The 26801-nt window shown below is 41.1% G+C and overlaps 1 protein-coding gene across 1 annotated transcript in view; it reads left to right on the top strand.

Moving 5' to 3' along the window:
* Nucleotides 1-1487: 1487 nt before the first annotated feature.
* NELL2 (neural EGFL like 2) overlaps nt 1488-26801 on the top strand; it is a 150013-nt gene continuing 124699 nt past the window's right edge. The window contains exons 1-3 of the mRNA XM_035334601.1: nt 1488-1957; nt 2044-2172; nt 23642-23792. Of these exons, the coding sequence (XP_035190492.1) occupies nt 1903-1957; nt 2044-2172; nt 23642-23792 (335 nt within the window). The 5' untranslated portion in view covers nt 1488-1902. The remainder of the gene's footprint in view (nt 1958-2043; nt 2173-23641; nt 23793-26801) is intronic.

Here is a 26801-nt window from a genome sequence, read left to right as displayed (position 1 = left end):
GACTCCACCTGATTTACACTCTCATGCCTCTGTGGCAGCCCCACATGATGGAAAGTGTCAGTGGCTGCCTGTGTACACAAGAATTAAATGTAGGTGTTTGCCCCTCTTGTTTTGTTCACTTCCACGTCTGTCTCAACTGCCTGTGAGGTTCATTATGCACCATTATTGCTCTAGATTTTGAATCTCTTTCTTAAATTAATTGCTTCTGGTTCAGTTATCTGTAACCAATGTGATTGAAATAGCATGAAAACAATCACCGGCATGTGGTCGTTGTCCATTAACTTCCACAGCAAAACCCCTCTTCCCTCAGCCTCCTCTGACAGCTAGGGGATTACGTGAGTTCAGGGGCATGGTGTGACCTTCCCGAAGAGCCAGAGAAGATGTGTTGATGCAGCAGAGGGGTTCCCCTGGCCAGGATGAGACCAGGACATCACCACCTCCTCTACTGCCTCCACCACCTGGAGGAGAAGCCTGGAGCTCTCCAAGGGTGGCATAGGAGAGAGGACACACCAGAGCTGTGCCCAGTGCCTGGGCTGTGGGCTTGGCCTGAGGGATGGAGTTCACTGTTCTGCTCTCGTCTTTAGACAATCCTCTTATTTATTCATTTATTTATTTTTCCTTCTAGGAAAGAAGGTGTTTGCTTTTTGTGTTGCTTACGATCTGAGTTGGTTAGTCTGGCCTGGAAAGGAGATTCACCATCACCTCCCACGATGATAAAAAAAAAAAAAAAAAAAAAAAAAAAGAATATGGAGAAAAAAAACTCTCTGCCTTTTAGTCTTTGGAATCATTATTCGGAAAGATTTGTAAGGATCATAACTAAAGATTTTATTATTTGTAAAGACCATAAGCGATGAGTTTGGGGGGAGGCCAACAGACGCTATGGGAAATCACATATAAATCAGGGCCTTACCGGCGTGCATGCAAAGCTGGCAAAAATTGAAAAAAAAATAAAAATCGATTCCTTATCCTGCAGCACGCGACCAACGGGCAGCAGGGCGTTAGCGTGGAGCATCAGGAGTCCTTAGGAAAGGGAAGGTAAGCCCGAGGCTGCCCTCGGCCCCCGTTACACCCAGCGAGGCGCAGAAACGCCACTTGCCGGGGGAGGGGGAGCTGTCAGCTTGCAGGGAGGTGATGCAAAGCCGTCCTTCAGGACGGGGCGGCCGGCACCCCAGTGTTCAAAGTCCCGCTTTCTCCCCGCTTCACCCCCGACTTTATTTTCCCAGGATCAGGCCCGTCTTTCTCCCGTGTCGGGATGACTCCGGCGGGAGGGGGGGGGGGGGAGGGTTGCGACAACAAATCAGGGGGTACCGGGGGGAACCCAGAGGGCTGCCTGTCGCCCCCCTGCATCCCGGGGGCTCCGGGGCTCCGGCGGCTCCCTGCGGGCGAGGCGGCGCCGCCCCCGGCCCGGCCCGGCCCGGCGGTGGGCGGTGGGCGGTGGGCGGCTCCCGCGGCCTCGCCATAAACCGGCGGCCCCTCCCGCCAGCCTCCGTGCTCCCGCTGGACGGCGGGGAGCGGAGCGGAGCGGAGCGGTGCTCCCCGGGGGGGGGGTCGCCGGGAGGAGGCTGCTGCAGGAGCAGCGGGGGCATCCCCAGCCGAGAGGGGAGGGGGAGCTGCCGGGCACGACCGGAGGCTGCCCCCTCGCCCCGGTGTTTGTAAGCCCACCGGAGGGGAGGAGAAGGGGGGGCTGCGCTGCCCGGCCCGGCCCCCCCGCCACCGCCTTTGTGTGCTCCGGCCGGCCGCCGTGATGCGCGCTGCGGGGCCGCGGGGGGTCCGCTCCTCCCGGTGAGAGGCGGGGAGGCAGCCAGCCTCTGCCCCCCTCCACGGACCCATTTTTTTTTATATTATTTTTTATCTCTTTTTGGAAAGGGGGGGTGGGCTATGGACTGAGCGCTGCGCTGTGCCATGGAGTCCGGCAGCGGCTTCGGCACGCTCTGCCTTCTGCTCTGCCTGGGGCCAGGTAAGGTGCGGGGGTCCGGGGTGGGTGGGTTGGCACGGGGGGGGGCGGAAAGTTGCGGCGGGGTTAACGGCACTTCTGTGGGGCAGTTGCAGGCTTTGGCGTGGACCCCTCGCTGCAGATCGACGTGCTGGCCGAGCTGCGGCTGCCGGGCTCGGCGGCGGGCGTGCGGCAGGTGCCGGGGCTGCACAACGGGAGCAAAGCCTTCCTCTTCCCAGGTACGGCCCCGAGCGGCTCCCACAGCACCCCCTCCTCTTCATCCTTCCCCCACATCCCGCTTTTCCTCCCTTCGATCCTCTTTTTTTTAAAATCCTTCGGCTGGTAGACGCTTAATTAAAGTACAGCAGGACCGGGAATGGCAGATGGCTGCTTGTGCGAGCCGTGGGGTGCGGTGATGAATAACAGCACCACCCACTCCTCGGCTCTACTTGGGAACCGCCGAACATGCCCCCGGTCCTGCCAAGAAAACGCTCGCTCAAAGTTTCCCGTGAATCCGGCGAAATGCTGCAGCCGGAGTGCCCCAGAGGACCGAGGCAGATGGCTAAAAATGCCGCTTTTTACTGGGGAAAGTGGCCTTTGTGAGCTCCGGTGCCATGCCCGCTGCGAGAAACAAAGGCTGAGTTTGGGCTTTTCAGAGTGCCTGTGATTTTCTTTTTTTCTAATCCATAAATAAATAAATATTTTTAAAAAGGTAGTCTTGTTCCACTTATCAAAAATACAGATACATTTATTTCAAAATACTTAGACTTCCTAATATGGTGAGTCACACAGATCTGTAAAATAATTCTCAAGAGACAGCTGAATTTGTTGGCACAGGTTACATCACCTACACTTGCTCATGTTCAGTGTATCTTTTGAGTTATGCTTTAATAATGTACCAATACCTTAAATGAAGTTGAAGTCCTGAACGTTTTCAGGAAAAATCTCTTCTTCATTTGGGGGAAAAAAAAAAAAAGCCTAAAAATAGCCTTTAAAAGTACATGGAAGATGTTGAAATGCTCTTCAGAAACCTGACTAGAGAAGAGCAAGGGAATATAGCTCAACATCTGGTGGAGCAAGAGGAAATCTCTGCAGCAGCCTGTAGTTTTCAGATAGAGGGACTTGGTGTTTGAAACTGCTGGCATGACAAGAAGCCAGCTCTGATCTGAAAGAATTCCTGGTGCAACAGGCAGGAGGCTGTTTCCCATGCAGAGGAGTTATAATTTAAGGGAGATGAGATCTGGAAATGGAACTTCTTCTTCATGGTTGCTTTAATGAGATAATTTATTAGAAGCTAATAGTTGCCAGGGGCTTTTTTGAGGTGATCTCTATAGCAGTGTCCTTCCCTGGTACAGCCAGCATGTGTCACTGTGGACACTAATGTGGGGACGTGCGCGTATGCGCTCAGAAGCACTGACACATGCTGCTTTTATTAAATGTCAGGGGTGGGCTTGCAGCTTCAGAACAGCCTTCTGTGAGAGGGTGACTGTGTGGAATGGCAACACGTTTGTATGGCTGCGTGCTTCTTATTTGAATAGCTGGATTCTTAAGGTGCTTAAGGTATGGTGGTGTTCAGAGATGAGGCCCCTCTGTGTGACAGTGCAGGGTGAAGGTGAGGAGTGAAACCTCCCTATCACTTCAGCCTTAATAGCATTAGAGGCTTGCCAGAGTACCTCTCTTTATTGTATATTTCCCCAGTGTTGGGACAAAAAGATTTCAGTGTTACCAAAGAATCTTTTTCAAGTTATTCCCTCTTTCTTTGTAAGTGTGAATATGCAGTTCCCAAGGAGATTGCTAATTTAGCTATAACAAAAGCAGACAAAAGCTTTTAATTTTTCACAGCAACCTTGTATTTTGTTTAAAGGAATCAGCAAACTAAAATAGACAGGAACACTTGGGTCTACATAGCTGCTGAAGGCACTCGGTATCCCTCAGTGCCCTGAAGAGCTGAGTATACTTCTCCTGTTACTATACAAGACTCCTGATTTTCTTGTAGGAGATAGAGCCCTTAGTGGGCAGACGGGCTTACTTATAAAAAGGCTGTAGTCCTAAACCCAAATAATTTTGGGGAAGGAAACATGACTTTAAATCTATGAACTTACTCTCAAAGCTTTAACTTCTGGTCCTTTTCCTTCTGGTTTCTTCAGAAGATGAACAGTCCATTGCACAACATACACTTTTGTCATTTTAGTGTGTTGTCTTTTTGATAGACTGGCATAAAGAGCCTTTCTTTATATAAATTTAAAACATACAAAAATCTCAAACAGTGTTCTTTATTTTAGAAAGAAATTATGGAAGTGTAGGTTGAACTGAACAGGCATATAGAGATTATATGGTGGGGAAATTGTACATGCAGCTAAAGCAGAATGGTCTCCTTTTCTGTTTATAGGTGAAAAGACAGTTTTTACTGCTTAATTGAATGCAGCATTGATTTGCAGTATAAGGGGTTTTTATCATCTAATTGGCTATCCTGATAAATTCTCCTTTCCATAAGAGATTTCTTTAAAGGATTTTATATCTCAGGATCATATAACACAGTATACAGCTGCCATGCATTCTGTTTTATTCTGTTAACATCCATTCAAGAGCACTTAGATTCCTCCTTAACAGTTACTGATTTAGAAATAATTTAAACCCTTTGCAATTTTTGTTCACTTGGACTTCCCTTTCATGTAACAGTCTGATCTGTTGCTATACACACCCTATAGAAAGTGTAAGACTTGTGAAACAGGACTCTTCCCACTGGCTTCATCAGGATTAAATGCTTAGTCATGATTTTTAAAGCTTTTTAGGTTCCCAATGTTGCTTGGTTGTAGTGGCTTGGAAGCACCTGAATGCCAATGCAATGTGTCCCTGAATAGCTGCAGGGACTTATTTTTCTGTAGGAAAGTGATTTACAAAGTAGTTGTAAAATGTTCCAGTGTAGCTCGTGGGAAGATGCAATTATGAATAGAAAACAGGAGGAAGTCTTCAAAAAAAAAAATGTTAGTGTTGCTATATATGAACATCTGCCAGCACTTCCTAGCCAACAGCAGATATTATGATGTCAAAATATGTTGAGAGGAAAATTATTTCTTTTCTGGTCAGCACAGAAGTCAGAGATCTACACCACAAACTTGTCTGTTAGTGACTATTTATGTATTACACTGAAGTTTTCAATACCTTAGTTTTCCCTTCGCAAAATGGGGATGACATTTAAGGTAAAGCCCAAAGCAAATGAGTGGATTGAAGTATAATTAATGTGTTTGAAGAAAGCTTTGAATTCCTTTTAGAGAAGTCCTAATTGTCATTTTTTATAACTTTCTTTATAAATGACATCAATACAATTTGAGGTGATAAATGGAGATTGGGGTAAATGTTGCCATTTTCCTATGCAAACATGAAAATCATATTGCTGCAAGAGCACTTGTTGTGTATGTGAACACTTGATGTGGCAGACAGAGGTATCACCAACAGAGTCTGGATAGTGTTGAGAGTTTTGGGTATGTCAGACATGTCTGACCTCAGTAGGTTTCCTGAGTATAGGCAAGTACATGTAAGGCCCAATGAAGCCAGACATCTCAACTAGCAATAGGAAATGGTGTTTTCGTATGTGAGAATCTAAAGGCTGCCAGAGTAACTTTGTCTCCTGGCAGTCCTATAAGCAGAGGCTGACACCTTCCCCCATCCCTTAGGCTTTGCATTATTATATTTTATATAAATAGTGTTTCTGGGTCTAACCTGAACTGTTGTAATTAAATATTAAATACCAGACTATCTTTGTCCAGTGTACTAATGGAGACATCTTTCAGCCACCTCCAGCAGTAGTGGAGAGTGGTGGAAGGTTGTCCTGAGTCTGTCCCCTCCCATCTCCTGCTGCACCCCCAGCCCGCCCACTGGCTGGACAGAGCGAGGAGCTGAAAAGTCCTTGGGTTAGTGTAAGCGCTGCTCTGCAACAATTAAAGTATCAGCATGTTATCAGCACTCTTCTCATTCTAATCCAAAACATAGCACCCTACCAGCTACTAGGAGGAAAATTAATTCTGTTCTCACTGAAACCAGGACAAAGGTATATAGTAAAATTAAAGGAAAAGAGGCACAAAAAGTGAAAATGAGAGCAAAGTGATGTGTAAGGAAAGTATGTATCCATCAAAAGGTGTATGTGTTTCTCAAAGAGAAGAATAAAGTGTGGTCAGAACACTGCTGTTCGATAGTTACAGGCACATGAAAACTTATTTAAGGTTCATGACATTAAAAAGGGCATGATTGTCAAAAATGTGGCAGCTTGTATATCTGAATACAGAACTTGGAACTAACTTGGGATGATTTTTTTTCTTTACTGGTTAGGATATGTAACTTATAATATGGCTATAAGCAATATTCAGCTATTCTTGATGAGTAGGGACAGCTCTAGAGGCAGTGTATTGTACATTATGATGGGGGTGGGTGGGAAAATATGCTTTAAAACACCAAAGAAATGAGTTAATCTGTCCGTGTGATGCAATGAAAAGGACTTAGTGCTATGTTTTTTTGAACTGGGTCTTGCTGGCACAGACTGTGTGTGGGGAGGAGGGGGAGAACAACCCTAAAATATGCTTTTTGCTGTAAATAATTAATTGCTTATTGCTGTGTGATTGGATCATTAGCCCATTATTTAAAAATGCGAGCAAAACAATATAAAATATAACTACACACACATCTCATCTATCTGGAAAGTACTATGTGTTTTGGCCTGTGATATTATCTCTGGATGTTACTAAATAAAGGAGCTAAAAATAAAGCTTTAAAACTATCTGTGAGTAAACTTTCTCTCATTACAGAAATAGGATTTAGGTTAGCTATGCACTTCACACACACTTTTTTCCTTGCCACCTGCCACTGGAACCATGGACAGATGCTCTCTTCTAGTTCCAGCTGAGCCTGCTGAAAATATTACTGTTTCCAGCTGCTTATCACTATCCAGGAGCTAGAGGTTACTGTCCCCACAACTTTTCCAGCGCAAGACATCATATGATCATCCCCTAATCTGCTGATGGCAAAGTTGGCCAGTTTCAGGAGCTAACCCAGCTGACTGCAGCAACATGGATTAGAGATTCCTGTTTTTTTTTTTTTTTTTTTTTTTTTTTTTTTTTTTTTTCCATCTGTCCTAGAGACCCAAAACATAAAACAGAGGAGCAGGAACAGAGCTGTTGGGGGCGGAATGCTAACATTGCCAACTGGCAGAGCTGACTGCAGAGTGAATACCTGTCTGCAGCTTTTTTTGTCTTGGAGCAGTCTGGTTTCTCTCTCAATTGTCAAATCCTTAAAGTGTGGGACCTTCCAGCATGAAAATCATCTCTAGATAATTAAAATTCCCAGAATGTTTTGAAGAGACAAAGAAAGCTCCTTACACCTTAGTTTGGATAGACTGAGGTAATACATTTTTATTTTAGTAAGTAATGGAGTATCTTTCGATGATAGAAAAGTCTAATGTAAGCAAGTGTTCTAGGACAACTTGGTAGCCACAGGTGCGTCTGGATTTTGGCATGGCTGGAACAACTGTATGTGCTTTCCCACCACTGCCCTCTTTCCCCTTCCACCTTTTGCACATGACCGAGTCACCTCTGCCACTCTGTGCTGCTGTACAAGCAGTAACTATTGCAGTATGGCACTGCCAGGGTTGTGGTCTGTGCTGCTGTGGTGCTGGGACTGGTAACCAAGGAGAGCCCCGAAGAGCAAAGCTGCAGAGCAGGGGCTGCTGCAAGGCACCCTCTCGCTCCAGAAGTGAGAGCTGAATGCTCAATAGCCTCCTCCTCTCAGCAGCATTAGCAAAAGGAGGCATTTGGGAAGTGTTTGATGCTGGAAGAGCCTGCCCCCAAAAAGGAGGAGGCAATATGTGAAAATCCTGCATGCAATACCCATTACAAATCATGCTGAGTTACCACGCGTGGAAAATCACAGAGTCATTTAGGTTGGAAAAGACCTTCAGGGTCATCAGCTCTAGCCATCAACCTAATCTACTGGGTCCCATCACTAAACCATGGTCCTTAGTACCACACTTATGCAGAACTGCCATGTACTTAGCCACTGCATTGTCATACACGATTTACTGCTGAGTAATTATAAATACACCCACTCTCACTGCACTCTAGGTACTGCCGTGCTGGCTTATCTGTTATAAAACAGAAGGTGGGACAGTTATTGGGAGAACAAAACTTCAGTGGGGTTTACATGTGATTTGTACTTGTAATAATAGTACAGCATAGACTGGAGCTGAGAAATGGGTTGTGAACGGAGACCTGATACACTCCACATTCAGGTTTCTGGAGAGGAGCTTGCAATCCCTATGCATGGTCAGTAGTGCATAGTTGATACAAAATTTTGTTAAGAAATGGCAGAAAACAGCCTGTAGCACTCAGGGGCTGTAACTGTTTTAATGCTGAAAGTTTTAAGTAAATAATATCACTGAGAATGTATACTGGGCATAAAAAGTGTTGTAAAGGTCTGAGTGTAGAGCGGTAAAGCTACTTTAACTGTGGCTCTAAAAATGATGTCATTGTTCATTGCAAGAAAAAATATATAAAACTTTTTTTTTTTTTTTTTTTTTTTTTTTTTTTAATGTACTCAGATCTTGAGATCTTGTGCTATATGTCTGGTTTTGTACTTTGGGCAGCTTTTGGTCTGATAACTTGAGAAGAGCATAGATTCTGGAGAAGTTACAGCTTGGGAAGAGAAAAAAATGTACATGCTGAAATAGGCACCATGTCTTGCCTGCCCAGATCCCATGGGGATATGGTGCCAGACAGCATGATTTGCATGGGCTTAATGGGACAACTAAAGCTACCCACCTCTGCTACTTCAACCTTTGCAAGTAGATGAGTGCCTGCATTTATTCATTTGTGAGGGTTTGTCTTCAGCTGGGGGAATGCCCTATTTTGCCATGTTTTCTGGTGCTTTTCACAGCCAAGTTGCTTCTGATATCCACAACTATTTGAGGTCTTTGGGGCTCTGATTCCTATTTGGACACTGTTGGTTGTCTAAAACTTTGTATCTTCTCTGATAGTCTGGTTGTGCAGGTTAATTCAAATCACCATGCTCTGTTTAGACATTCAGTATTGCTCAGAACAATTTATACTGATTAATAACAGGTAGAACTGCACATGCATGTTCCTACATCTACAGTCAGGCCTCTTCTAATATATTGTAATAACAAACCCCTTGTTGAGGCTAGTGCTATCTTAGGGCTCAGCTCTGAGCTTGTTTTAAAGCCGAAGATGAATCTGGTGTGCAGCTCTGTGTCATATACTGAAGGAAAAACACATGAAGAGGGCATCCCTGTGCTGCTGTGGGGCAGAGCCTTCTCCTCCCAGAGAAGGGGTGGATGACTGGAGTAGGGGCCGAGGAGAGCTTCCTCCATGGCTATGTCCCCATCAGCAGCCCATCGGGAGCAGCCAAGCCCTCACTAGGCAGCCCTTCCTGCAGTGCAGCAGGGTGCAGTGGTCTCAGCCGGTGACAGAGGTGACACTGACAGCATAATGGCGGTCTTGCTGCCCTTATGTAACTACCTTGCTGTGACAGCTCTGTAGTCATGAAGTAGCTAGGTTAAAGTTATTTATTTATTTATTTATTTTTGCCCCGCTGCTGCACAGTTCATTCTCTAGTGTGGTTTTGGAGAGCAGAGCAGCATTTCCTATACATTCCTTCATGTCAATCAGTCTCATAGTCTGTTTCCTCCTCTCATTTGACACAACTAGGCTGTTCCCTTATAAGTTCTGGGAATTAGTTTTCCTACAGTCCACCTATGGCTTGTGTTCACCTAGTCTGTGCTCTCCAGTGCATGTGGGTGCAGCCTTGAAAAAATACCTCTGCGAACAGTTAACTTCCCTGCTTCCAGTGCATCTTCAGGGAGGCACACAGCTGAGCTCGTAAGTTATTTAAAACCAGAGGATGAGAGCAGGAGATTATATATAGCTGTCATGGGAAGCCGTGCTTCCATGTAGTTACTCTTCTGTTCCCCATATTGTCTTGTTTGGCTGCACGCCAAGTGCATATCCACAACGCAGCTATTTCTCCCACCTTAACTTCTAAGGCAGAGCTGAGTGTGGGGGGAAAGAATTAGGGGGTTAAAAATTATTTTCCGCTGCTTTTTTTTTTTTTTTTTTTTTTCTTCTCTCCATCTGTTTTGGCTAAAAATCTCTACGTTTTGTCTCGGTGTTTAAGAAATACTGATTTATCCATTTCTGTGTTAACCAAAAGAGTTATTCTTGGGAAAATATGAGAAGAAATGTGATAAGAAAGGGTACTACAGTATTTATTTATTTATTTATTTTCCTGGTTATGCACTGTTTACCATGATAAATACCCATTATGAATGTTTATTCAGTTATTTCAGGTAGCTGGCACTGGACTTAAAAAACTTAATTTTGTTGCAAAAATATTTTTACAATCCCATTCAGGGAGATTCCCCCTCCCCCCCTTTTTTAAGCCATGTTTAGGTGGAAAAAAGAATGCTGTAACCATTTTCAACATGCAAGAATTTAACAGCATTTTTTTCATTATTTATGTTAAGCAATTTTTTATTTTTCTCTTCTTGGTGCATACTTTTCGTGCGTGTTATCCTGATGACTTCAGGGAGAAATAAGAGCTTAGAAAACTGACTTCTGTGTTGTGCTGTCTTGGGAGATGCCATTCACATCTCTGTGTGCCGCTGGAAGGTGCTAAAGCAGTGGGCATGGTATAAAAGGATGAGACGACTGAAAGAGAATTCTGAAGACAGTGTTCAAAAGGGTTTCAGCTGATTAACATATTTGCAGCAGCAACAACATTGCTATGATAGACTGTAATGTTTCCAAAGGAACCATTACAATCAATATTGCTAGTGATCCATAACTGAGAACTCTTTTAGTGGAATTTAAGTGGCAATTTCCTTCTCTAAAAACATAGAGGGAGTATAATAAGAAAAAGACCTCCACTTTTAGAGTTGTTCTCTTGGTTAGAGGAACATTTAGACAGTTTCATCAGCACAAATGCTTGTGTAAGGATAATTAGAGGATGGTAACGTCCATGTTGTTTATTCTTTGAAAAGAGTCACTGGGAAGAGATGCGCTAGCCTTGACCCCATGGCTGGAAGTCTAGCAGTCTCTAAAGTCTAGTAGTCTATAAACACAGCTGAATAATGATCCAGAAAGGTTCCAAAGGAACTTTTGTGGTTTGGAGGTCAATAATCTGTGCTTTAATACCTCCCTAAACATGCATTCCTGTATTGGGCCATGGCTGTTCCAAAGATACTCAGAAAATTTCCTGTCACACTGGCTCATTCCCTTGAGCTTGGAACTGTCCCCAGCTTTGTTCAGCACCCATTCAAGGTGGGATAAACTTGAGGAAAATTTGTTTTTAGCATTTTAAATGTAAGGAAAGCATGGGAGCTCACTTTTTTTTTTTTTTTTTTTTTTTTTTAACAGAGATTTTTTGGGGTATTGCATCCATTTTGGGTTTCTCCATTTCAGAAAAATATCAATAAATTGCAGGGAGTGAAGTGAAAAACAGCAAACCTGATTATACAGTAAAAAGGACTAGCTTACAAAGAAAGACTTTGAAAGAACTGAAAATATACAGCTTGTCCAAGCAATGACAGAAGTGTTGTATGATAAGTGTCTACTATTAGAAGATTCCCAGAGGTTTAGAATGAAGGACTTATTTAATATTCAAAGAGGTCAAGGAAAGAATAATTAGCTATGTTGTAGTCATTTTGTTACTTCCAGTTCATATGCCAAGGGCAGATTGGATTATCCTGTAAATTTTTCTGAACTCTGGAAATCTGGGATGTTGATGAACAGACACAATGGGATATCCAAGGCCTAATACTCATTAAAATCAAGCTGGTGACTTTGAGTTCTCCCTAAAACTGTACTTGGGTGCACTTGAGTATATTTTAGTGTTGCTTGGATGAAACAAGCCAACAAGAGTGAGGAAATCAGCATTTGGAAGCAATTGTGATTTTAACTCATTCAAGCTTATAAATTGTGCATGTGGTTAAAACATGTACCTGATTCACTGGGGCTAGCACATCCAGAGGATTCCATTAATAACTGATTTAAAAGGAAATTTATTTCAGGAGTTCAGATGAACTCTGAGCCTCCTCGGCTTCCTTGGGACCTTTGGGAACTGTAGCCTGGGTCCTTCATGTACTTTCTGTTTGCCTGCCCTGCGTATAGCTGAGCTGTGTGTTTGGTATTCCTTCGTATCCACAGGTCCAAATCCTTCTAAGCTTTTCTTCGCTTGGCATCAAAACAGGTATTAGTTTAGAAGTGATTTTTCTGAGAATGACAGTAAGGTTGGTGGCTTGGGTGCCCTTCTCCTCCCACCATCTGTGGCCCCCTAGCCTACTGGCACTTCCCCCGCATTTCTGCAGGAACCTGAAATCTCCTTATGATCAGTATCCTTTCTTCTCTTCCCGTCTACTGCTGTTTGCTCAGGCCACTACCAGAGGCCTGGGGCTAGCGTCAGTGTTGTTAGATACATCTGGCATGCTTGAGATATTTTTTTTTTTTTTTTCCACTGGTGGCCTCTCTCTCCCTGCCTTGCATGCCTTTGCATGGCTTTGTTACTGAGACAAAGGTCTGGGTTTTTGGATTTCCCCAAGTTGCTGACTGTTAACCATTCTTCTGTGTCAGAAGTCAGTCTTTCATGTAGATCACATCATTGTGTTCTTCTGGGAATAAAGATTGATCTCACATTAATGCTTTCTTAAGCTTACCATTGCCTTGTATGAAAATAATTCAGCCTTGACACTTAGATGTTTGGTGAGCCAAAGGCAATGAATCCTAATGTGACTACAAAAGCAATTACACCCCAGAAAGCCAGAGGTTAAGGAAAGCTAGGATGAGCACTCTCCGCTGTTGCAAGGAGGGAGAAACCATTAGATTCTTAATGCAGAAAAAAGCTAAACCCTCCAGGGCATCTGCACATGCTTGGGGTTGGGCTGGATGATCTCAGGAGGTCCCTTCCAACCTAAACAGTCTTGTGACACATAGGTTGCATGTGGTGGGTCCTCAGGAGCAGCACAGAGGTCATGGAAAAGGAGCTTTAGAGAGGGAGTGAATGGGCCGGAGGCCGTGAGTAGACCTTGCCAACACTGGCACAGCGAGAGCCAAGAGAGGAGAGCTGTGGGGTGTTGCTCAGAGGATGTATGAGTGCCCAGCACAATCCTAATCCAGAGGTGCCCTGGAAGGTGTTGGTCTCTTACTGTCAGTCAGTGCATGACCCAGTTCCCTGCTGGGATATGATACATTTAAGGAGCCTGAATTGTGTCATAGCTTCTGGGAGGAGGGTAGGTCACATAATCCAGCTTGATCTGCATCCAGCGTAATCTGCTTCTGTGGTTTGTTATTGCTGTTGATTTGTATTTTATTGGTTTTAGTTGATTTGACTTTGTTTACTTTCCTTAGTCTACCTTTTCATTTGGAAAAGGCTAACAGCCTGTTTCTTCCTCCTGTCCTTCCCCCACGGCATCACCTGCATAACTTTTAAAATTCTGCCTGTGCTATATGACTAGGGAGTGGAAATAAATCCAGTCTTTTAGCAGTTTTCTTGTGTATCATGCTTTTATTATAGCACCAGTAGGGCTGGAAGATGATACATTATTTTTCTTGTGCTCTTCAGTCTGTGTCCCAGTGTTAACAGCATTGTGTGGTGTGATATTTTTTTTTTGGTGTTGGGTCAGTTTGACACAGTGTGCTCATGTGACAGTATGTAGTCAAGCATAACTAGATGCATATGCCACAGATGGCAGCAGCAAGGAAAACAAGACAGGCTTCATTTTCTCCACAGGTTTCGAGGTATTCTCAAACCTTCTAGAAAACCGCATTGTGCCTAAAGGGGCATGAGTGTGTTCATGTATATATACATGTATATTTATAAAGCTATACTAACATAATAGGTTTTATAGTGGTATTGGACCTGAAAAACCTAAACAACATCATTAAAAGTATTACCTACAAGGGAGCAAATACAAAGAGTCTTCAAGAATTTGAAGACAAATTGATAATAGTGGTGGAATATAGACTAGGGAAAACTAGTAATCAAAAAGCTATTGCATCTTATAGTTGATAACCCAGAAACTCTAAGTCACCAGAAAGCATTACAGTAATAAACACCTGGGGCAGAACATACTGTACAAAACACATTTTATTTTTCCTAGGAGTAGAATTTCCATGATGAGCAGAAGTCATCTTTCATCTTTGTCACTTTGTTATCATGTAATAGGTCCCCACTGAATAGCACCCTCTCTCTTGGTGATAGCACCTTGCATGATGACATAGTTACACTGAAGGAGATAGTATTACTTGTGAGCAGGGAACAGTGGTTTTCTGTATCATATATTAATTTAAAAATTCCTGATAATGCTTTTGTATGTTGCTTCCGCCTGTGTTGATGCACACATTACTTATATTCCTTTCAGAAGTGCACATTCACATATTCTTTGGCTGTTTAGTGGGAATTGCTTTAGTAACTATCTAGCATGGTAGGATCTGAATTTTTTTAGGCAATTCAGTTGTTTCAGTCTACTGCTAAGAATACAGATTTATAATCTGGAGCTCTATAAATTTAAATCCAGGTTGTCCTACAGTTAGGTTTCTCATCCATTGCAAAAGGTTTGAAAAATATACTGTTGAAGATTCTCTCTAGAATTTTTACTGTATTTATTTACCTATTTACATTTTGCCTACTGAGTCTCCAAGTCATGAAACCCTCAGACACAGACCCTACATATTTCTGGAAGAGTGCACCTGACTTGCAGCTGTGCTACTTTGCCTTATAGCAAATTGCTTGAACTTGTAATCTGGGTGAAAATTCCTTTTTTTTTTTTCTTTTTTTTTTTTTTCTTTTTTTTTTTTCCAAAGGGACCATAGCCAAAGGGAGGATGAGAGACATCTAATTGTGAGCATTGTGATCTGGTAAATTAAGCCTGAGATCAAAAGAGAACTTTGATATGTTGTCCTGCTGCTCAAATGGATTTTTCTAGTGGTGTAAATTTAGCCACTGGATCTCTCTGCATTTATTTTGTTGTGTTGAAAGGATCTGCTAACCAAGCAAAGGTGCTGCGGTTGTCTGCATTGTGCTACTGGCACACAGAGACTCACTGCCATTTAAACAACATTTCCCTGGATATTATCAAGGTGGAGAGTCATCCTTGTAGCTGCACTGTTAATGTGACAACTTCACAGAAGCAGTTGGATTTTGCTTGTATAGTAGGTAGCTGGGTGGAAGGAAAGACCGACCTTCCCCATTCCATGCAGTGTGATCCAGTTAGGTATGTGTGTGCCACGAAGAATTGTTTTATAACCCAAATCTCAAGATTATTTCAGGGCTTTGACCATGTTTGAAAGGGCTTGACTGTACTTCAGTGGGTAGCACCTGAACAACTGTTTTGTGGCTGCACAAGGGTGCACAAAGAAGCTGTTTTAGCAGGGGAAGGCAGTCAGGCCATGGGAAGGTAAGCTCAGAATAATAGAAGGATTCTGCTTCATTTGACTTTCCTTGTCTTCCATGTCTGGAAGTGGCTAGTATATACATTCAGAGGCTTTATCCCTAGTATAATCACTCTCAAACTAACATTGAATAGTCTCTTCTGCAGAATAGTCCTGGACAGAAACAGATTTTTGGTGGTGTTATTGTCAATTTACAGTAAATGCATGATATATTGCAGCCATAGTTTGCCTCAGACAGTCTTGTGTTTGCAAACTCTTTCCTAAAGAGACATCCAAGTCAGTGCCTGGAGCTAGCAAGAATGATTGAGGGCTTTTGGCCAGCCAGTTGTCCCAGTCTATCACATCTGGTGGAGGGTTTTTCTCCCATAAGAAATATGTTCAATTTTCATTGCGTTTGGCAAATTCATTTGCATTTGTTGATTTTTTTTTGTTCCTTTAGCTTAAAAAAAGCAAAACCAAAACCAAAAAAGCTTAACAAACCAAGCAAAAATTGCCTTGGTACTTTGACCACAGAGAACAAAACATTACAAACAAAGCTCTTTGAACGAAGTCATGATTACTTATGTAAATGTACAAACAACTCACAATTAGACAAGCTCAATAATGGTTTGGTTATTTCAGATCAGAAACATTGCAGCTGCATTCAAGCATATATACCCAGGCTCTCAGTAATTTTTTCCCCATCTTTTCCTGCAGTGGATTTGTGTTCTCAGCTATGCCAAAAAGGCTTTAAACACACAAGTATACAGCTAGTAGATGGGCCAGAGTTTTGATCAGAAGTGATGTGATTAATGTTTTTTGAGGCTATCAGTATGAATAGCCTCAGTATAGTCAGTATAATTGGGAGAAAAACAAGTGTGCTCAGAAGCAGGCCCTTCTAAGTCTCCTGTGTCAGTCTGTCATGACTTGTGGAACATTGCATATGTAATATAAGTCTGCTTGTGTGAAGTTGGAGGAAAGCCCTTGCTGAGTGGCTAACCAAAGCTGTGGGAGACATTCAGAATAGAAACAACTGCAAAGCAAAGGCAGTAGAAACCTCTCCCAATGCTGCAAGAACAAACTGTGGCTTTTCTCCCCTTGTTTTTATTTGAAGTAATGATATGGCTTCAAATGAGTTTTTGTGTCAATTGTTTAGTTTCAGTTTAAGTGCATTTTTCACTCCTCTGTTTCTCCTTCCCATCCATTGCAGTTCTTCCTACCTCTACCTGTGCTGAGCCATTTCTGTAATGGAGATGAGAAGGAGGACACATGGGCAGTGATTAACTCTAGTGGTGCCTTAACTACACAGGCAGTTGCAGTCTGTGGGGTATCCCAAGGCCCTGATCATTCAGCCTGGGATATTTACTGGAGTCCTTGCTCCATCCCTGTTCATGAGTTTTTGTGCTGTTGAGACTAGGTTGCACCCAGTTTATAGGGAGCACCTGGGTGCTTAAAGGTCTCTCTCTATATATAGCTGGTTGGATCCTGACATACAATTAGATCGTAGTGATGGTATTCACCCAGACCTGGCAATCTGGCAGTGCCTTGCACCTCCTTTGGGAATGGGCCCAGTGGGAGTCTTATGGGGTCAGTGCTCACCTCCTGTCTTTTAGTCTTTCAAAGCTGGGGCAGGACTACAACACCTCCTCCCAAACTCCTGCAGAGCTCCTTCCTAGGGCTTGGCAGAAACTAAATCAGGTTCATGTGGTTTTGGAAGACTGCAGCTGCTCCTGTTTTGCTAGGCTCTCTGAAATGTTTGGGAACCTATCAGGAGGCAGGAATGAACAAGCGCGTAGGAAAATTGTGTTGTTCTTAAGGGTCTTTTCCAATGTAAATGACTCTATGATTCTATGAAAGGTAGCTCAAAATGTTTTATCAGTTCAAATAAAGAGTCAGATATGTATTAAAACAAACAAACAAAAAAGCTAACCTAATCAACATTCCCACTGAAGTATCTAAACCATAACATCATATTGTGGGGTTTGGGTCTAATAAACATTGCTTTACTTCTTTCTATCTTCAGTTTTCATTATAGTCATTGTTACAGGAATGCAACTCATGAATTTGAATGCCCTGTGCTCCACTTAAAAAAACTGCTGTACCCTTTCAACCTTGCAAAGATTCTGCTTCGGGACCAGCTTCGCATTCTGCCTAGTTTGCTGAGAGAAACTTAGTCCACATCAGTTACTTAAATAAAGAACAGTGTAAGGTAAACAATCCGAGATATTATTGCCCTTTGTAGGCTTTGTGAAATCCCTAGTTAAGTGAAAGATTAGCCCAAAAATTTAAAAAGGAGAAGTGACACAATGTGGATTTATGCTTGTGACACTGATCCCAACTAGTGAAACAAAATTGAGCTAGCTTTATTATATTTTGATAGTGTTTTTAGCCTGCAGCATTTCTCCATTTTCTCACAAACCACTAGAATTAAATTTTGGGTAGTTCAGCAAACCTACAGTCAGATGTAGAATTGATTTATAGATACAGCTATTAAAAGCTGATTATGTGCACATGAAGCAAACTGTGGAGCTCCATTAATTAGAAAGCCTCCTTCAAAGCTCTTCTGCAGGAGTTTGTTTTATAATTCAATTCATCCTGTATGTTTAGTTTTAGATGCACTTCAGAAACTGAAGAGCCCACCCTTTGCTAAGACAAGTTATCCATTCCATTTAATAACTGTTTGTTTTTAATGAGGGCTGGAAAACATCTGTAATGAATGGCTGGTCCTAAACTGCATTTGAATGTAGACTTTTTACTATGCAATTTGCTACACAACTGGAGGTGTGTGTGGAAGTCTTCCTGCTTACCTCCAGTAACATGTTCCTGGTTACTTCCAACACCTCTTTTAGGTAGTAGGGGGAAGTTGGTTAGTTATAGCTGGATCAGTTGCCCAGTCTGGTTCCCCATGCACTTGCATGAATGCAGTTATCACCACAGGGGCGAGGAGAAGTAATTAAAGGCTTCCACCTCTTTCTGCTGTGTCAGTTTAGACTGATGGTAGTGCCTTTGGGCTATGGAGTGAGTACCATTGAAAGTTAGACTTACTGTCTTGGATATACTGTAGTAATTAACATAGAATGGTTTGGTTTGGAAGGGATCTTAAAGATCATCTAATTCCAACCCCCCTGCCATGGGCAGGCACACCTTCCACCAGACCAGGTTGCCCAAAGTCCCATCCAGCCTGGCCTTGAACACCTCCAAGGATGGGGCAGTCATCTCATGAGCATGACTGAAATTACAGTGTATAAGCTTAACTTCAGGAGTGTATGGCTCCAGTGTTTGCAAAAGCTCAGAGTACAGATTCTCTGTGAGTGGGAAAATGTGTCCTCCTAGATGACACTGCTGTTGTAAATGCTGAACAGAGGCAGTCACAAAGCTTCTTTGAATAGCAGAGTTCCTGCAGGTCCTGTGGTCAGTGGTTTCCTTCAGTGAGCGTTCAGACTGCTTTGCAATGCTACATCTTACCAGATTTGTTTTTCTGTGCCTGTGGCCAGCTGATCACCTCACAACTAGCTGTCCCAGATGAAGACCGACCACCTCCAACTGCTTGTCTGCATTCTTCCTAGGACTGTAAACTCTCCTCAATTACTGTGTGCAAACTTAGCCGAATTAACTCTAATTAATTCTCAGGTGATCGGTTCTGCTGACTTTGTAAATCATCATTATTGCCTACCTATGTTGCATATTAATTCTCCCTTCCCCCAGCCTTCTTCTCCAGATTATTGTGTTGTTTTCAGTGATTTTGCTAAATCACGTCTCACATCAGCTCTACATGTTACCAAATGAGCATTATTATTACATCTAAAGGCATTTTCATGCTATAACATTTAAATTTATCAGTGAATTCAATGTGTTATGCTTTGAGATTGGATTTTTGTTTCTTTCATTTCACTCACTCTTCTGGAAATTAAAAATAGAGCGTTAATACTATGGATTTGTGAGTTGTTGTGGTGTAGTCAAACCAAACATGCAATATTCTAGGAATGCAAAAATGATAAAAAAGTAACATTGCTAGAGACAAATTTCTCATTCAAACTAATAGTTTTCTCCTTTTTTTTCACTCTAATATCAAAAGATTTAGGATGTTGGTTTTGTGTATTATAAATGCTCACAGTATGAGGTTTTTATGTAACTCTTGAGAAACTACAAACTATTAACTGAGATATACCAGTTTGATTTTCCAAGCTATTATGGAAGAAGTCCAGTTCCAGTAAAGTATTTTCCTTCAGTCTTAAAATGATTTCCAGAAGCCAAATGTCAAGAACAATCCTGAATCAGTATTTATTGAGCACAGCTGGTGATCTATCAAGCAACTACTGCTAGTGTTCAAAGGTAATTGGAATGAGGGATTTGCACTGTGGTGTTAGTGTAAAAAGATGGATCAAGGACCTTTCACTGGTCTTTTTTTTTTTTTTTTTAAGAAATCCACCTAGTGCTTGCACTGAGCAAAGGGTGCTGTACTTCATCAGAGCAGGAATTATTCAAAAAGCTGTGGAGCTGTTTGGTACAGTAAGTATGAATTATTTGCCATACCAAGACTGAATGGCCATGTGTTTTGGCAATTTAATACTGTATTAGGTAATGTGGCAATAATCTTAATACATAGGCTTTCAGCATGATCTAATCAAGTCTTGATGCTTTTATTTATTTATTTATTTATTTTTGAGAAGGTAGGCACAGTGAAAGCATAGTGTGCCCAGATTTTACAGTATGAAACCTTTTTTAGAGTATAGTGTGCTATGGTTTTGTAGAAATAAAAGAATAGAAAACTGTTGTCCAGCCTAATGATAGGGTAATGATTCACAGGGGTGACAAGAGTAGACGTCAAAAAAGATTCCTCTCGCCTGTGTAGGTCAGCTCTACTTTTCCCATGTCTGTTGCAGTGTAGTAATAAGGGGCAGGGAGTCTGTGGACCGCTGCATGTTACTGCTTGGGTTTATTTCCTTGCCATATCACAGATTGTCTTTAGCAAAATGTTTGCATTCCCAGTAACTCCAGTTAGAATACAGTGCATGTATGGGAGGGAGATAATCAATTATGTGCTAATGGAACTGGCCTTGTGTAATGGTACCTGTATTATACTTTCTTTCATCTGCTGCTACTGAGAATATCATTTGGATTTGGTGGAAATTAATATTTCTTTCTAATTTAAAGGTTATGGATTTTATTTTTGTTAAACAAGCATAGTTCTGTGGGCCATGTTCAACTTCCAGCATAGAGCATTCAAGACTTGCACTGGTAGTGTGTGATAGAAGTTAAAACTAGGAATGATGCATAGGGATAAAACAGAGTGTAACTGGGGTGGAGAGGTACCTTAGCATCTTCTAGGATTCACAACTTCTAAAATCCAGATTATTGGAAAAAAGGTAATAGTTCTGCATTTCATTGTTTTCAGGGAAAACTGAAAGAAATCAGTTGGGAGACAATGGGAGCAGAACAAGAACAGTCAGGGAACTTACTACACTTCTGCTATTTCATGCAGTTCTGATGTGACTCTTTGTCTTGTTTGACTTTTTTTTTTTTTTTTTTTTTTTCCTGAAAGCCTTCTTCCTCTCCCCTCCTCTTCCTTTGTTCCTGTCTTCCCATAAAACTCATATACCTCCTACTGCAATGGTAAATCATAAATGTTTTGTGTCCAACTCCAATATACAATCATGAAAACTGATCATATCTAATCAACACCTTAATGCCTCTATAGATCCCTGTGTGCTCACTTTCTAAATTAGAATACGACTTCTGTGACCAGACACAAAAGCTGTTGAATGAAAGCCCTGTGCAGCTTCTTCACTTTCATGTCCATGTGGATGTGTGCGTTATCAGCTCTGATACGGAGGTTATGATGTAGAAATCATCTTCATAGCTCTTTTCCTCCACCCTTCCCGTTCCTCTTAGTAACACTTGCAATGTTGTAGGTGAAGGGGAATCAGCCTGAATTAATGTGGCTGAAAAAATAGAGGGTTTTCATGGGGTATACTCTATGGCCTTGCTTTCAGTCATCTTCTGAAATTGAGCAAAATATCTCCAGCAAGGAAGTTTAAAAGAAATATGAGATTCTGGAGGGACAAGAACATTGTTACAGTGCAGTGATTAAGATGTAAGCAAGAAGGTTTCACATATTCCAGTGGTCCCGGCTTGTTTTGGATTTTGTTCTGCCACTGTTATTTACTTTAAATTGCACTGCTCATCCTGACAGAGACTTCTGAGACTGCAAGCCCTTCAGGCAGGTGAGCTCTGCTCCTCAGGGCAGAGCCTCTTGATTACGTGCACAAACACATAGATATAGTTGTATTATTCCTGGTCACATCTTCTGTCATTAGTCAAAATGAGATTATTCTAGTTTGAGTGTAAACATGTAATGTGTTTGTGGGACCCAAACCAGACTGTGTAAATGCTCTAATGATAATGAAGCTGCAAAAGAAAAGGATATCGTCTGGGCTTTTGAAGATGAGAAACCAGCTCCCCTGATTGCCAACTTGGCTAGAAGATATGCTTTATACCTAAGAATTTGGCTCTGTAGGCTTCTATGTAGGTCTAATATTTTCATTTTCATGTATTCTTCTGTATCTTGATAGGAAAGCCGCTGATAAGAGCTGCAGTGCATGCGGAGCTTGTGATCGTGATTACAGAATATGTTCGTTCTGTGTCCTTCCTCTGCTCTGCCTGCTGGGAATAGATTGTTTATATTGCTGGAAATAGTTAATGCAGTTAAACTATCTTCCAGCATGCAAACCTATGTCATTCCACTCTGTTAGTGTCCCTTGGCTAAAAATGAATGCTTTGATGTAATTGTATTTGAGTTGCTTTATGATTTATTAAGAGTTCCATTAAAATACCATGGATGCCTGCTTCAGTGAGAGAGTTATGCAATCTGCAGTAGAAAAGATAGGAAGTTTCAAAGATCTTTTATTTCTTATTTATTTATTTATTTATTTATTTATTTATTTATTTATTTTTCTTTTAAAATTCCCCTTTGTGAAGAAAAATGACTCAAATTCAGCTCACTGTACAGGAGTCTGGTTAGGACTTTTGGGTTTTGCAGATTGTTATATTTCTTAAACACATTAAAATATTTTTGTTTCACAAAACACATTAAAATGTTTGCTGTTAATACACAGTAGTATTTTTATAGTTAGCCCTTGCAATGTAAACCACTTTCTTGGAACAGCAGTGTAAACTGGAGCTCATCTTCAGTGCTGCCAACAGAAAATCAGCATTTCTGCTGTAGTTAGCTCTTCTGCCGTTTCTGTCCCTGAATTAGTGCCCCTGACTTAGAGCAGGCTTAAATTGTAATGACAAGAAGCTTGTGAATTGATTTAGTTTTTGCACGGTTGATTACACACTCTAATGAATTGATTTTATGCATTAAAAACATATATTAAGGTTTTTTTTTTTTTTTTTTTTTTTTCCTAGTATAATGTATTATGAAAAACCTTGGGAATTGTTTTTCTAGCATTTTAACATCTTATTTTGTAAATTATCTCTCCAGGGGGCTTAAGGTTGAGCCTTTTTATTTTCTATGTGTGAGTTTGCATAGAACTATGTGAATTCAGCAGAAGCATTGCTTCAGTCTTCAGATTATGTGTGGGCTTTTAAAAGAAAATATTTTGTGTGTGTGTGCAATTACTCTAAGAAATGTTCATGACATCTTGTACAAGAAGCAGCAGCAACATGCTGCACAACTGGAGTATATAATGATTAATTAGCAAGACTATATTTTGAAAAATTTTGAGGTTTTAAGTTCATTTATAACTATTACTTAAAACTGAGTAGATTGTCCCTAACAAGAAACTTTTTTTTTTTTAATAATAATAATAAAATAATGATTGTGTATAACTATTAAGCATAATTTTTTTGTAGAAGTCATAAAAAAGAAGCTCAGGTCACACTTCACAGATTAGTCTCATATTCAGTGTTATGTGTGCTTGTCTCCTAATGAGTCCATGTTTTGGATAAGATATTAAAGGTACCATCTGGCCATCCATAGAGAAAGTCATGACCCTGTCTTAATAAATAAATAAACACAGAAAAACACAAACAACAAAACAACAACAAAACACTGAACCCCACCACCCAGAACAGAATGAGCGTCCTAGAAAATGTGTTTCTTTTGTTGCGATGGCTCTCACTTCATGTAACAGCTAGTGTTTTAAACACAATTATCCCTGTTTTTGCCTATCTGTTCATTGTGCTACTCAGATGTAGTTTGATATTTTGTAAATTCCTTGATTTGAGTTTGTAAAGTAATATTTTATACTGAGTGTTTTTCTGTATTTTCTTTTAGATACTTCAAGAAGTGTAAAGGCATCTCCAGAAACAGCTGAAATCTTTTTTCAGAAGTTGAGAAATAAATATGAATTTACAATCCTGGTGACCTTAAAACAAGCCCACTTAAATTCAGGGGTTATTCTCTCTATTCATCATTTAGATCACAGGTAAGTACCACTTGCTGTATGCTAGCTAATGAAAGTATATGTATTCATGCAGTCAAAAATTGAACATAAATTATGGGAATATTGTTGTGTAACAGGTCATCTGCAAATATGTGTAGTGTATAGGTAGGCATATTGTGAGCATGCATAAAAATTCACAAGTCCAAATCTGTCAAGGGAGAGTGAAGCAGCTGTCACTCTTCAAATGTCTCTTGCCACTAAGGGTATGAAAAGCCATTTCTCTCTTGCTGGTCACAGCTGAGCATCTGGTCCTTACAGTTGGTGTGAAGCTGTCACATCTGTAGAGCCACACTGATTTGCAAAGCCTGCCCTTATACATCTGCTTCTTCACCAGTTAGTTTTTAACACTGTGGGCAGTTAAAAAAAATAGAGAGATCCTTCAGTTATGGGCTTACACCTACAACGAATGGCAGAGCACTTAACTCAGAATGCTGTCAGTCTTAAATAACTAAAGTAAATGACACTGAGCATTTGAGGATTGTTTCTTTGAGAGGATAACAACTGCTAGAGGAATAAGATATTCTTTATGTCTGAGTAATGGCTAATAAAAATAACCTCCCTATGATTCTGTGACAGAGTAAAAAGGAGTTTTAAAATGTGTGCTTTCTAAGCAGTCATCAGTATCAACAACAGACATCTGCTTTAGGTTCAGAATTCTTTTTTTTTTTTTTTTTTTTTTTTTACTGTGTATAATCCCACTAATTCTTTCTTGTCAGTCTCACTGCAATGTAGAAAAAAAATGTATGGTAAATATGGATGTTGAAGCAAAGCAAAATACATGTTGCTTTTACAAAAGCGTGCAAGTTTTCATTAGCAGGTGTGGCATCAATTATTTTGTGCTGGAAGGTGGTCCAGTTGTATTTTATATCCCAGAGGTCCTACTTTCTGCAATTCACCTTTTTGAAAGAAAAAGGGGGGAGGGAGAGTGGAAGAAATAAAATGGAAAATATTCCTAAGGGTCATTATGCCAAGCTTATAAAAGCATCTTTAACATTGCAAGATGGTGTTTGCATGCCTCCTGCATGAAGTTTTTTGATGTTATATCAAAACACCAAGTGGTTTCTCTGTTAATAGTTACCTATATCTCATCTGCAATAGTGAGCAGTGTGCAATGGGCAGAACTGGGCAGCTGTGAATATTGAGTTTCTAATTCAGATTGTACCACCACAGGTGGAAATCATCCCAGATGGAGAAGTTTATTCTGGCATAAATGAGGAAGACAGTCTGCAGGGCCAGCTGTGTCCTAACTAAGCCTGTTTCTACATTTATAGGAAGAGCGTGGGTTGGTTGTGCTGCTGATAGGACCAACACAACAAGAGTTGAAATTCCAAAATGAGAGATGAAATTTTTATATGTTTAAATAGCTGCAGAGGTGGGAAATGGTTTCACCAATGTGAAACTCTAGATGAGTTTGGAAAAGTGAGTAACAATTGTCCTTCTGAAGGGAAGCTAGAGACTTTTAGCTGTGACTGGTACTCAGTGTTGCTGATAAGTTATGTACTCAGATTGCCACCCAGAAAATGCATGCTGCTGCAAGGAAAATTCTTGCCTTTTATTTGTTGTAGTTTATGGGCCCCAAACTGGTGACTGATGGCTCTGTGTGTCTGGACAGGGATAAAAGATGGTGTACATGTTCCATCACTCAGATTTCCTTCTATCATATCAACAAATCTGGACTTCTTTTCTGCCATCCTTCTTCTGCAGTGTGCTTCAGGACCAGTGAAAAATTGCTTCTGGTGTTAAACCAGATCTCAAGTGCAACAAGGGAAGATTTCAGTTCACAGTGTACTGGATGAGAGCTTTTTGGTCTGTGTTCTGGGACAGACAAAGGCCAGTCCTCAGTGACTGCAGGCAAGCTGCCCTGCTCCTGCTAAAGGAGCTGCAGAGGTGGGCAAAGAGATGTGAAGCTCTCAGAGTTTGGGAAAGAAAATAACCATGACCTGTTGGAAAGGAAGCAATGATTGCTATAAAACCTTTCCTGCCCTCAGGAATGGCATGAAGAAAGAGAAGATTGAAAAAATGTGTAGTGTATAACTGAGCCAAACTTGACGTTCATTTGGAGCGTGGCCAACTGGGAGAAAACTGTGCTACTTCAAACACAAAGATTGTGATAGTAAGGTACAAAAAAATGTGCGATGAACCTTTATCAAGGGGTTGAAGGAGAATTTGAGGTATTGTTTGAGAAAATTAGTCCTTTAAGTGACTAAGAGTGGACAAATAGACCCAACACTGGTCTTATTGGAATAAGAACATTAAATTGCTTCTATCCATCCATAGCAAAGAAAAGGTTAAAGCTGTGCTGACATGTAGGTCATATGGCCACAAAACATAATGCTTCTTATCTGATTTGCATCTTGTTCAACCATGTCATCTGCTTATACCTATATAAAATATGGTTATAAAAGGCTAACAACCAGGACTCTGAAAATCTAATTATTTTATACTGGCATATTTTTAGGGATGAGTGATTAGATCTGTTTTATGATATATTGACAACACACTTTTCATTAAATTTCTCTCAAAACTTCAATACTTTCAGGTTTTGTTGTTACGTGTCTTCTCCTTGTGTCTTCTCCTTCTGTTTATTTGCATCTCAGAACTTCAAATGTCTAAGTGCAATGAAAGGCAAAAAGTTTGCATTTTTCAAGGTTTCTGGCTGAAGTAAGGTCTGCACTATGTGTGTAGATATTTTAACTGCATATACATTGCTGGGCATTTTTGAGGCCCATTTGCTCTTAACTGTGGAAACGTTTAGTACCCTCATCCTAATGTTGTTACATCATCATGAAAAGTGATGATATTAGTTCATGCCTTGCTGAAAAAATATCTCCTGTCACCACTGTAGCCAGTGTGCCTTCTCTATCTTGTTGCATCTTAAGTGACACCGAGTGCTTGTATACAGAAGGTCTACAGGGATGTATGCATTATGTTTGTTTTTGGGGTCTCCTTGCAAGCCTTTGGATAAAAGCTTTCTACATTATTTAGGCCAGT

This window comes from Oxyura jamaicensis, chromosome 1 (assembly GCF_011077185.1).
Source record: "Oxyura jamaicensis isolate SHBP4307 breed ruddy duck chromosome 1, BPBGC_Ojam_1.0, whole genome shotgun sequence".
In the NCBI taxonomy this organism is placed as follows: Eukaryota; Metazoa; Chordata; class Aves; order Anseriformes; family Anatidae; genus Oxyura; species Oxyura jamaicensis.
The sequence above is the reverse complement of the archived record's forward strand: the minus strand, read 5'-3'. Positions and strand labels throughout refer to the sequence as shown.